A 13,476-nucleotide genomic window follows, 5' to 3' on the forward strand; every position below is an offset into this window, starting at 1 on the left:
ATGCCTCAGCGTGGACTTCAAAGGGCCCCTCTCCTCCAGTGTGGTTGATGAATATTCCCGATTCCCCTTTGCCGTCCGATGCCCCGACATGTCGTCTGCCACCGTCATCAAAGCCGTCAACACCATCTTCGCTCTGTTCGGCTTCCCCGCCTACGTCCACAGCGACCGGGGGTTCTCCTTCATGAGCGATGAGCTGCGCCAGTTCCTGCTCAACAGGGGCATTGCCTCGAGCAGGACGACCAGCTACAACCCCAGGGGAAACGGGCAGGTGGAGCGGGAGAATGGGACAGTCTGGAAATCTCCCGGCTTCCCGCTGGCAGGAGGTCCTCCCCGACGCACTTCACTCCATTCGGTCACTCCCGTGCATCGTGACTAATGAAACCCCCCCATGAACGTCTCTTTGCCTTCCTTAGGAAGTCCACCTCTGGGGTTTCACTCCCAACGTGGCTGGCACCTCCAGGACCCGTTCTCCTCCGTAGACACATGCGACTCCACAAGGTGGACCCGTTGGTTGTAAGGGTACAGCTACTCCACGCCAACCCGCAGCATGTTTACGTAGCGTACCCTGACTGCCACCAAGACACAGTCTCACTCAGGGACCTGGCACCAGCTGGTTCCACACACACACACAAACCCCCTCTGCCCCGGCGCCACCCTTCCTTCCCCTGGCGCACCCCAACCGCAGCCCAGCTGTGGGACAATCTGTCCTCCTCTTGCTCCCACCCGGGGATGAAGAGGATTTTGACACGCTCCCAGAGTCCCGGAGTTGCCGACGCCTGAGTCGCCACCAGCACTGCGGCGATCTCGATGGCAGATCAAGGCACCGGACCGCCTGAATTTGTAATATTCTCTGTGATTTTAACCACAGCTTTCTGTATATAGTTCTCCACCACTTCCGCTGGACTCATTTTTTAACAGGGGTGAATGTGGTAGTCACCACTGGTGTATATTGTAATTCATAATATGGAAAGATGTGTCGTTTGAAACATGGAAGTCTGGCAATATCTGGTCTGAGAGAAACATGAGAGGATACAGGGAAAGATCCCACGAAGGGCTAACAGCAGCTGCAAAGAGCAGGATTATAAAGTGCAGATTCTTTCTCCCAAGCAGGCTTAGCAAACACACAGGATTCTTGTATGAAGCTAAAAACAATGGCTCAAACCTTCATTGAAAGTAACTATCTTAATAAGCATCTGGAAAAGCACGGATGAAGGTTTCAGTTGAGTTAGGTGACGAATGTTTAAAAACAGGCAGGTCTTTCAAGTTATAACCAAGTGAATTTTTAACATACAGCTAAAAGCAATGTTTCCCACCTTAATTGAAATGAACTCTCTTAGTAAACAGCTGGAAAGGAAGTTGAATTTGCTGACAATTCTAGGTGTGAAATTCTGCTAACACCAAGTAAATTAAAGGAAACTGGAGACTATCAGTCTACGAGAAACATGATTTAAAGTCAAAATCAAAGTCAAAATTATGAACTGGGGACACAATTGGAAAATAAAACTGTAGAAATGACAGGAACCAAACCAAAATTCACACCTCTATTGAAACCAAAGCATTTTGAATATCACAAAGGAACTTTGAACATCACAAAGGAAACAATGTAATCAGGAGCCTGAGAGGTGAGGTTATGTCAAAATGAATACTTAATTGTATTAGAATGTTTAGATCAAAGATACTTCTTACAATCAAAATGAAATAATAGTTACTTTACAATAAGGTCATAAAATCTTAATAACTGTGAGAAAGAGAATATAAACCCAGAGACCAGAGCAGGAACCACCGGGACCAGAACCAGAACTCAGAGAGAAGGAGAGAAGGAACAAGAGAAGCAAGCAGTCAGCTTATAGCCAGTTCGGTCATGGGAAAGATAAGACATAGCAGCCGAGCTAAAACAGCTAATACATCTAAGGAAGACTAGAAGTTAAAGAGGAGGCAGAGTCAGCTCAGAGTCAGCTCAGAGATAGCCAGCAGAGCCAGCTCTCATAGCTCAGTACATGGGATCGACAAGACACAGCAACCGAGCTAACCAGCGAATACATCTCAAGAAGAACAGACTTTAAAGAAGATTGATTGTCAAGGTGGGCCTGAAGGTCCCTTCAACCAACCAGAAGGATCCAGAAGCAAGGTCTTTTTACCTTTCGGTAAAGAAATTGATTGCAACTTTTAAAAGAAAAAATATAATAATAAAATAACTTAATTTAACCTGAAACAATGGTTTATTCCTAAGTCTACTTTACTTACTTAGCAATGCGGGACCCAGGATTGATGCTACTAAGTGGTAAGTAGATGAAATCTTCGGTGAAGATATGGGTTATACCAGGGGATAACCTGAAAATATAGTTGACCTGAATAGCACTCACCAAAGCCTGCATCGGAGTCAGGGAGTGAGAATCCCTGTTCACCATTTAGAATGTCGGCCCTTTTTGGTATAGGGGGAATTCTAAGAATAGTGGTGAGTTTTCAACAACAATATACTGTATATATGTGTGTTTTACGGTAAGTACGGGGGTAGATCCCTGCCTACTGGCTCCACCCAGTAGGCGGAGTATAAATATGTGTGCTCCCCGTACAGCAGCCATTTCGTCAGCTGCTGTAGGAGGCCACACATCTCAGTGTAGTAAAGCCTCGATTACATCCTACTCTCGTCTTCTTGTAGTTGATAGTGCATCAAACCCTGCATATAAACTTCCAATTCTCTGTGGCAGCTGCCATGTCTCCTCAAATCAGCACGGTAACCTGAAGCGGCCGATGTTTTACATTGAGTCTTACCTCACTGTCAAGCCCCAAAAGCAGCAGCATAACGAAAAAGAGCACTGCCCACAGGGGTGAAACTGGCATCGTAACAAAGGCTTCTGGGTAAACCACAAACACCAACCCTGGTCCTGCAAGGTTAAGAACCATTGTAAAAATAAGGCACTGCAGTGTTAATACCACACAAAATGACTGATATAAGGAAAGAAATTGTTTGCCCCAAATATTTGCTTCAATTTTACTTCTCACCAATTTTCTCCTCTTTTCTGCTTTCACATTGAAGGTGTTGACATCTTGCTGGGCACAACTCTATCAACAACTTTCGTAAAAGCTATTAATCTCAACCAAACACCGGGACGTTGACAAACTACTTGACTGTAAAGAAGTCAAAGCTGTCTCCTTGCCCAACATCCACATAGATACATGAACTGCTGGATAATACACTGGAACAACAGCTGAGCTCCCTCTCTCCAACTCTGAGGGGGTGACTACAGCATTTCTCCTGCCATGCCCAAGATCAACTTATTTAATACAGACTGGGGTTCAAACTCGGCCCTTCTTAGTTATTTGAAAGAGCTGAGCCATTTTGTCAGCAACCCTGGAACTTTGCTTTTTAATGGCCTCCCATACTGCAATAAGAGTAGCGTCTGTGCAGTTTTCCCCCTCCCTACAACCATGGCAGGTGAAAATATTGAGGTTGGGACGGCATGGGGCACAGTGGTTAGCACTGGGACTGTGGCGCTGAGGACCTGGGTTCAAATCCCGGTCCTGGATCACTGTCCGTGTGGAGTTTGCACGTTCACCCCAACAACCCAAAGATGTGCAGGTTAGGTGGATTGGCCACGCTAAATTGCCTCTTAATTGGAAAAAAAATAATTGGGTACTCTAAATTTCTGTGTAAAAAAAGAAAATATTGGAGTTGGAATCACATTTACTTGCACACATTTCTGCAATCTGGCTGAAGCATGTTCCCAGAATTCAGGACCTGAATTTTCACTCAGGCGGGAGAAGCAGGTATTGGGATTGTTGTAGTCACACCCCATTCACACCCGCCAGGGAGCTCACTTAATTGGCATTCTCCGACCAATCCAGAGCACCGGGTTGTCTCTGAAAGGCCTATCCGAGGCCTTCCGCCTACAAAGCAGCATCCATAAAAGGTGGGTGTAACTGAGAAAGGGCTTCCATTAGTATACACCCTCTCACCAATTTGTTTAAAGGTTTAACAAAAAACAGAAGAAGTAGCTGGACCACTGTGGTGGTGGGAGGCTGGAGGGATCCCTACAAAAGGAGGCTTTCCACTGTAGGCCCAGGCAGGGAGATATAGGCCTGTCTGGAGCACTAGCATTTGGCCTGTCACTGCACGCACACCCGGCATTCAAACGGCCAATTGTCATGTCAGGAAACTAGCTGGGCAACCCCAGAAAGTTAACAGGGCTCTTAATGAGCCACGTTGGAATTGGGTAAGGAGCAGGCACCCCATCTGAACCCGCATCAGAAAAACAGCTGGTGTCAAGAACAGGGTTGGGAAATGGGCACACCGGCTGGCACTGGTATTTTGGGGTTCCGTCCACCTCCGTTCCCGACCTCGCCAGGCATAAAGATTCTGCCCAAAGACTCAGGCAATTTCAGCTCCTTTTGCACCTTTACATTCACTTACCATCTACAGCAATATCGTCGATGGAGACATTAATCATGTGGGACATGTATCCGAATGCGGAGAAAATAACAAATCCAGAAAAGATACTTGTGGCCACATTAGTCAGTGAGATGGCCAATGTATCTCTGTGAGGGAATGAAAGCATAATTAATATACCGCTGTGAGCAATTTCTTTACAAATTATTCAAGTACTTGAGAAGATTTACAAACAGAAGAATTTCCAATTCATAATAATGAACTCTTCGGTTAAGTTCTGTTTTCCTAGGGCCAATGGCCAGGGAATAGTGAGAGAAACACCCAGCAACACATCTTCACAATTTTCAATAAAAAAACATGTTCCATTGAAAAAAAACACTCCGACACAAAGATAGGTGGGAAAGTAAGTAGACAAGGGGCGCGATTCTCCGGGAAAAATTTCTAAGTGTGGTAGTGAGCGGCAACTGCCACGAGCTTCCCGGGCGTTCGGCCCGGCGAGGCCGGCAATGCTATCAATGTTAATTGGTCCACGTAACGAGACCCCTCGTGCTTCTCACCGAAAATTAAGGCTCGGCAGCCGATTCGCCATGTCTGGGCTTGCCAGCATACCACTGACAAGATCGAGCAGCACTTGCTCCACCAACCCCAGCCAGCTTGCAACAATGGCCCCGAGGAGTCCGGCCCCAAGATTTGGAGTTACAGATCCGGGGAGGCTCCTCGATGCAGTGGAGGCCAGGAGGGATGGCCTATTCCCCTGAGGGTCCCGGAGGGTCAGCCATAGGGCAGCCAGTGCTGCCTGGGACGAGGTGGCAGTGCTGTGAGCGGTGGGGGTGTGAGGAGGACTAGCCCCCTGTGCCAGAAATGGGTCAATAACCTACACCGGACAGCACGAGTGAGTAGACACCAATGTCCCCCTCCCCAACCCCCGAGATCTTGCTGCCCCGACACAAGCATCTACCCCCAACACTCTGTGCGACCCCAAACCCTCCAGCCCCACCCCTACCACTGTGAACCATGCGTGGGGCTAATGATGCCCTCTCCGTGTCTTCCCGATCTCCGAAGTCCCCAAAGTGACCCCCGACAGCCCCAAGCCCCAACGCACCATGGGAGGGTCCCTGCACCCCCATCCGCACCCCGCCCAACACCTGTGCAGGGCACTCCCAGCCCAATCGCACCCATGCAAAACAAGTGCCAACTTGGCAGTGCCCACCCCAGCTAGCACTGCCATCTGGAAACCTTGGCAGTTCCAGGTTGGCACCCAGATGGCACTGCCAAGGGTGCCTCCCTGCCCAAAAGGCATACACCTGGGGCCTCCAATCCACTGGGAGACCCACACAAGTACCTTCCACAACGGGCAGGATTGCATTGCAAAGTCTCGCATGATCCCGGGAGTGGGGTCTCTCAGCTTCTATCAGCCATGCTGCGCGATGGCGAACTGCTTTGCAGGCGCACTGTGGCCATAAAATCATGGCCATAGAAAGGTACATCTGTGTCTTACAAGTTTGGTACTAGATTGAAAGAGGAGGGGCGGGATTCTCCGTCAACCGGCGGGACGGACTGTTCCGATGCCGAGGAGTGGCGTGAACCACTCTGGCGTTGGGCCGCCTGGAAGGTACGGAATCCTCCGCACCTTCAGGGGCTAGGCCCGTGAGCTGGCGGAGTTGTCCCATGGACGGGAGCGCCAGTGTGTGCTGGCGTCATCCCAGCTCATGTGCAGGGGGTTCTTCTCCACGCCGGCCATGGCGGACTGTTACACCGGCCGGCGCAGAGGAAGGAGAGTGCCCCCACAGCACAGGCCCGCCTGCAGACCGGTGGGCCCCGATTGCTGTGCAGGCCACCCTGGCCCCCCCTCCCTCCCCAGCGGCCATATCCTTCCACCCCCCCCCGGAGGACTCCGCAGGCTGCCTGCAGAGCCAGGTCCCGCCGGTACGGACCTTGTGTATTCTAAGCCGGCGGGATCAGCCGAAAACGGGCGGCCACTCGGCACATCGCGGACAGAGATTCGCCGGGGGGGCCACTGCCAACTGCCCCGACCTGCGTTGGGCGATTCCCGCCCCCGCTGCAAACCTGGCGGCGGAGAATCCGGGAGCCGGCGTTGGGACGGCGGGGCAGGATTCACCCCGCCCCCCCCCCCCGCCGATTCTTCGGCCCGGCGGGGGTTCGGAGAATCCTGCCCCCAGTTTACAATTTTTAAAATATTCATTCATGGGATGTGGGCATCACTGTCTATGTTAGCATTTATTGTCCGTCCCTAAATGCGCTTGAGAATTTGGTGGTGATCTGCTTCCTTGAACCATTGCAGTCCGTGTGGTGTATGCACACCCACTGTGCTATTAGGGAGGGCGTTCCAGGAATTTGACCCAGTGACAATGAAAGAATGGTGATTTATTTCCAAGTCAGGATGATGAGTGGCTAGCGGGGAAACCTGCCGATGGTGGTGTTCCCATAGAGTCATACAGCACAGAACATAAGCACATAAGAACTAGGAGCAGGAGTAGACCATCTGGCCCTTCGAGCCTGCTCCGCCATTCATCCTCTACCCACAGAGTTATGGCATTTAGTCATTTTTGAGATTCCCGATTGTTGAATATATTAAAGATTGATATAGGTAGACTTTTGGTATCTCATGGAATCAAGGGATTGGGAAGCAGGTGGGAAAGTGGAATTAAGGCTGAAGATCAGCTATGAATGTATGGAGTGGCAGAGCAGACTAAGGTGATGTATGGTCCACTCCTGCTCCTATTTACTATGTTCTTCACTTTGATGCTGTCTGGTCTATTGCTTAAGTTGCTTGGGGAACGTCTATTGCTGAGAGATTGTCATCCAGAGAGAGTGTTTATTGACCACGGAACATTAATTGCTCAGGGAATATCCATAGATCAGAGAGTGCATGCAACCCTGAGAATACCTATTGCTCAAGGATAATGTCTAATGTCCACGGGAAGAAAATTGGCACTGAGGGAATTTTGATTTAATAGACAAGTTTTAAGATAAAGAAACCAAACTGTTGACTATGCTGAAGGGCTAAGACCTATAGTGTGGGCTGAAAAGAGACCAAAGGAGAAAGCAGATACATTAGGAAGTAGCAATGAGATGACACAAAGCCTGGACTTTAGCAACTTGAAGTTTCCAGGGCAAAGAAGTACTGAGGGTATTAAAGATAATGAAGCTACAGTGGCTCATTATTTCCTTAATCAAATGATAATCATTTTATGGGATTTCTCATAATCTGAACGATCACAAAGAGAAGTACAAATGAGGAATGCCATTTGACTTATCCTTTAGAGGAAGCTTTGATCCGGTCCATTACATTGTCTAACTGCTTTTTAATTTATTTCAGATTTGTTACCCGTCTGAACTTGCCATTTTCTAGTTTTCTATCCCTGTCCCCTTGTCCTTCAGTCATGGTATAACATATAAATATAGGAGCAGGAGTAGGCCAATCAGCCCATCAAACCCACTCTGCTATTCAATACAATCATTGCAGATCATCCAGTCCTTTCCCCCCACACTATCGCCATATCCCTTTAGGTCACTGGTATTTAGAAATGTCAATCTCGGCTTTAAAAAGACTCAACCTCAATTTTCACAGCCCGCTGGAATAGAGAATTCCAAAGATCCACAACGCTTTGAGTAAAAACAAAAATGAATCTCAGTCCTTAAGTGCTTCTGCCTTATTTTGAAATTGTGACCCCTGGTCCAGGACTCTCCAACCAGGGAAACATCTTACCTACATCTACCCTGTCTCTCCTTAAGTATTTGTCGGCTTCAATGAGATCACCTCTCATTCTTTGAAACTCTGGAGAATACAGTTTTCCTAATCTCTCTTCATTGGACAATTCCGCCACCCCCGGCCTGCCCAAGGTTCTATATAATTGAAGCAAGACTTTGCTACTCTTGTACTAAAAATCCTCTTGTGATAAAGACTTGTATACCATTAGCCTTCCTAAGTGCTTGCTGCGTCTGACTTGGTGATGAAGACACTTAGGTCTCCTTGTGCTTATACACTTTCTAATCTCTCGCCATTGAAGAAATACTCTGCACATCCGTTCCTCCTACCAAAGCACCCCCCCCCCCCTTCCGCCGCCGCATTACTGGAAAAGCGATGTTTTCCTACTGGCCACACTGGTGGGTTTTCGCGCCCTATCATTAGCTTTCTGATTCATTAATTATACACACACGGGAAAGGCATTGGATCGTGAGCGGATAGCCTCCGATATGACCACCTCCGATGTGAGTTCATTGCTTCCTCACTCCGGGCACCATATTTAAAATGCAACTGTGTACAGTCGGCAACCCGGGGCTGCTCCATTGAAGACATGGCCCCAAAATCGAAGAAGCTGGCAGTCCCCAAGTTCGCTGATGCCTCACTGGAGAGCCTGCTGTATGCAGTCGAGGTCTGCAGTGATGTCCTTTACCCTGATTCTGGCTGCAGGAAGTCCACCAAGGTGACATTGGCAGCAGTATTTGGCACAGACGTGTTCAGGAAGCCAGTACACAAGAGAATGAAGGATCTCATCCATGCCGCTAGGCTAAGTCAACCATCTCATCACACTCAAATGACACACTCACAAGTCTATCGCACATTCACATTGACCCGCCAGCTGAATTGACGTCAGCACTCACTCTTACACATCTTCACATCTCCATCTGGCCTTCTCTCCTCTGGCACTTGCACACCTATCATATCCGTGGCTCCACTCAGCACCCACACATGCCAGGCATCCTTATCATCTGCCTTGGCCGACGTCTTGCTCACGCTCTCTCCGTCTGTCTTTGTGTTGGACAAGTTCACCCTCAGCAACAGGGAGAGGGCCCAGGGTTGGAGTACCAGAAATCAAGTTCCTTTCTCAGTTCAAACACTGAGCCAGAGAACTGACCAGATATTGACGATGCCTGTGGCAAAGGTAAGGCAGGCGATGCACAACCAGCTCATCCCTGAGACAAAGACACACACCTCGGTGGGACCTCATTCTACATCAGGCTCGGGGGTCACAATCTGGTAAGTACAGCGCACAATCTGGTATCTGGTCCACAGCAGGCGGAAGCAGGGACATCCGAGGTTTCCGGCACTCGGACAGCTGCTGGAGGCCACAATTCTGATGTGCAATGAAGTTTCACCAGACATTGGGATTGTCCAATGAAGAGAGATTAGGAAAACTGGGTCTGTATTCTCAAGAGTTTCGAAGAATGAGAGGTGATCTGGATTCGGTCTGAAATCGTTTGGAGGAGCTGCAGTGACAATCAGAGGAACATCAGGTAGGGATGACAGCTGCAACCCTCAGATTGCAATCTCCGATGGACGATACTGTCCATGTTCCGTCTGAGGTGATAGCTCCGGCATAGTAATACACTGAGGTTAGCACTGGCAGGTTGGTGGCAGCCATGGAAACCTTGGTCCAGGACATTGGTATTGCACTACTGCACTCCATTGTTGTAGCCATTGGCGGGAGGACAGGGTGCCTCGCTCTCACTCCAGCTGCCCCTTCTTCAGCAATCCCTGGGCACCCTTGTGAGGAGGACCAGCAACTGGACACCCTGGGGCCTCCACACATGACACTCTGGCTGATCCAACTCCGCTCTTCCTGAGATCCCATCACCTCAATCTCCACCGGCCAAGGAGGGTGCACCTGCCCCACAGCAGGATGGCCAAAGCAGGCTGCATACCTCCTGGTCTCGACTCTAGGGAGCATGCCCGCCAAGGTCATCACAGACAATAGGGCGTGGCAGTCAACAGGCTGACTCCAACTCTGCAGCGGATGTTGGGGAAGCACCAAGTCATAACAATATAGTTACGAATGTTACAAAGGTTTAAGAGCACAACACTAGCACTGGAGTTCATAACATGTATACAATGTTCACAAATTTAAATAGAATCGCACCCATTTCACATCTCACAGGGCTAAATCGCTGGCTTTTAAAGCAGACCAAGGCAGGCCAGCAGCACGGTTCAATTCCTGTACCAGCATCCCCGAAGAGGCGCCGGAATGTGGCAACTAGGGGGTTTTCACAGTCATTTCATTTGAAGCCTACTTGTGACAATAAGCGATTTTCATTTTGTTTCATTTTCATTTCACCTCTTGTATATGCCTCCTTTTTAATGATGAGCTGTGTTGTCAATCAGTTGTTACCATGGACCCTCCTCCACTTATTGCATATGTCATTATCATGGGACTCCTGCCAAAGTGGTGTGCTTCCATATCACCACAGTGTGTGCCCCTTTTGCACACCATTCTCGACATCAGTAATGCCTCAACCTTAATGTTAAGTGTGCTTGTGGAATGAACCTCTTTCACATGCTTTGCAAGGTCCTGTCATGTTTATTCTTGGCTGTGTAAGTTTGAGGCAGAGGTATTCTCCTACCCCGTCTATATTAAAAATATTTTTTTTTTATTCTCATCCTTTTTCACATTTTCTCCCAAATTTACACCCAACAATAAACAATAATCTGTAACGAATGTAATGTGAATCCCCATATCAATAACAACGATCCCATTCTCCTACCAAACCCCCAAAATTAGCCCGCATGTTAACATAAACAAATGACAAAGAGGAATCAGGAATCACCCATAGTCACCATTAACACATACAGTCCCCCTCCCCCCTGTTATGTTTCTTGAAAGAATGCTAGAAGTCGTTCAGCAGTTGAAGGAAGGTTTATTGTGCTACACAATAAATGACTGCTTTAGCTTTTTACTTACAGAACTGTACTTGTAAAGATAATGCTTCTCTATGCTCTGCAACTAGGCCTGACCACACTAACAGCCCTGAGCTTTACTTCCGTCCCTGTCCTCCTCGCCGTCTCTCCACCAAGTGAGGGGGGAGGGCCTTCGGCGTCACTCTTATATGTCCCCGTGCTGCCCCCTGGTGGTGCTTCCCCTGGTGGTGCTTCCATTTCCCATCAGCCACTTTTGTACATACTCAAGCGAGGATCACTACACCCCCAACCCTCCCAGCCCCCAACCCCCGCAATGTTCGATGTGATCCAATTCTCAAAAGTGCATAATGAATAACGGCCATGAAGTGTAGAACCCCTCCATCCTTCCCCTCAGTTCAAATTTGACCTTTTCAAGCATCAGGAATTCCAGCAGGTGCCCCCGCCACGCCAGGGCACTGGGTGGAGAGGTTGATCTCCACCCTAACAGGATCCGCCTTCGGGTGACCAACGAGGCGAAGGCTACAACATCTACCTCTGCGCCCGTTTCCAACCCTGGCTGGTCCGACACCCTGAATATGGCCTCCTGAGGGCCCGGGTCAAGTTTCACGTGCACCACTTTGAAGATTACCCTAAACACCTCCTTTCAGTAAACCTCCAGCTTTGGACAGGGCCAAAACATATGAACGTGGTTTGCCCCCCCCCCCCCCCCCCCCCCCCCCCCACCCCCAGCCCCCGCAACATTACCCCATCTGTATTCTTGAAAGGTGAAGGTGTAGTGTACAAGGAGAGGCGTGTTCACTCCATGTACTCTGTCTCTTGACAGGGTTTTCGTGCTATGACCCCATACACCGAGCTTGTGAGAGTGGTCAGCCAACTGCTTTTTTGACTTTGAGTGTACATCAGCTAAGCTCACCAATGAGTGGGGTCACAATGCCACCTCAAGGTGATGAAGGTCAGCCCCTTTCAGTGCCATGATTGTCCTGGTCAACCTTGAGCGTCTCTCACTCTGTAATGTACATTGCAGAGATAAGGCTCTCATCACAAAGACGGAATGCGTCCATTAACTGAGATGCTAGTTATAAATGGTGATTTCTGGCAACCAATAGAACCTTTGACCAGAAAGCACATATCATAGCTTTAGACATTGTGGAGGGGAGCAATGCGATAAGAGTGAGGATGTACTAAGGCTGAAGCGTGCTCTTTGTTCGCAATGAGGTGTGACCCCGAGGGCTTTGTGGTGTGTGTGCATTTTAGACTTGGCAAACGTTAGGGGCTGCCCTGAGGGCACAATGTCTGTGTTAACGAGGAATTTAATGTCTGGCATGATGTCGCCATGTTCAGATTGTCCGCATCTATATTAAGCTGAGGATAAATGAAGTTCATGATCCTGAACTGTGTCATCTCTAAATGGATTTACAGCAGTGGAACCTCATTGGCTGCTTGGTCCCATGTGTGAATGATGCTACATAGAGTGTGTTGTTCTGTTGCTTCAGATGGATTTCCTTGAGGAGCCTTGTCGGTTTGAAGGCATACGAGCCCGCTGAGGATTGTACAACAGCTCCTGCTTCTTATAAAGTGCCGTTGCAACTGGGATGCTGGAGAGGTGCTTGAAGAGGCAGCACTTTATTGACGTATGGTGCTGGGATCCCCTCCTCCAGTTAGCAACTCAGCTCAGCATGGACACATGCTGCCAATAATTCATCATCCTTCAAAGGATCAGGACACTGTGAGCCTGATGTGTAACTACTCACTCTCATATTGAAATCCAGGGGTGAAATGAGAGGAACAGCCATGCAGGTGTCTTTATTAGGCAGTGATGGAGCGCTCTTGTCCAAGCGGGTACCCACTGCAACACCTCTTGGTGGAAACAGTGGCAACGACGCCATCATGCGCACGCCTGCCGTGCAGTGCCCAGTTGGGCAGTGTTCAGCAAGCTACCAGGATTCGTGAGACTGGGGACTGTACTGGAGTACTCCTTCAGATCTGTCCGTGCATCAGACACACATCTTTTGGATCCCTATGCTATGCTCCACCAATGTTTGAGTAGCAGCATGGGCCTGATTATACCTTCTCTCTGCAGAGTCTGTGGCTACCACATGGGCATCCCTGCGGCTGCCTTTTTATCACAAAAGAGGCAGTTCCAGATCCTATGTGCTCCTTTGAAGATGTCCGGCATCTGCAATCTACTCAAGATATATGGTTATGGGTGCTTCCTGCGTAACTACCGTGGCCTGCCATTGACAGCTGGAGTGCACAATCGTGTCCTGGTTTACGCTGACCTGATTTTTTGGCCTCCCACTTTCAGGGGCTTGGCTGGTAGATAGAGACTTGCCTGTGCCAACCCCCTGAAAGTGATGTGGTGCTGCCTGCAAAGCCAGGCGCTGATTCCAACACTCTTGCTAACCAATCCTCAACCCTTCCACCTCCGTGC

At 49.0% G+C, this 13,476-nt stretch overlaps 1 protein-coding gene across 2 annotated transcripts in view; it reads right to left on the bottom strand.

The window, feature by feature from the left end:
• Positions 1-13,476, bottom strand: part of si:ch211-283g2.1 (sodium- and chloride-dependent GABA transporter 1) — a 139,147-nt gene that overhangs the window by 36,201 nt on the left and 89,470 nt on the right. For both annotated transcript variants that reach the window (XM_038814394.1, XM_038814393.1), the window contains 2 exons: positions 4,412-4,536; positions 2,773-2,885 (listed from right to left, as the gene is read on the bottom strand). In XM_038814394.1, coding sequence (XP_038670322.1) covers positions 2,773-2,885; positions 4,412-4,536 — 238 coding nt within the window. The remainder of the gene's footprint in view (positions 1-2,772; positions 2,886-4,411; positions 4,537-13,476) is intronic.

Source organism: Scyliorhinus canicula, chromosome 12 (genome assembly GCF_902713615.1).
Source record: "Scyliorhinus canicula chromosome 12, sScyCan1.1, whole genome shotgun sequence".
Classification (NCBI taxonomy): domain Eukaryota; kingdom Metazoa; phylum Chordata; class Chondrichthyes; order Carcharhiniformes; family Scyliorhinidae; genus Scyliorhinus; species Scyliorhinus canicula.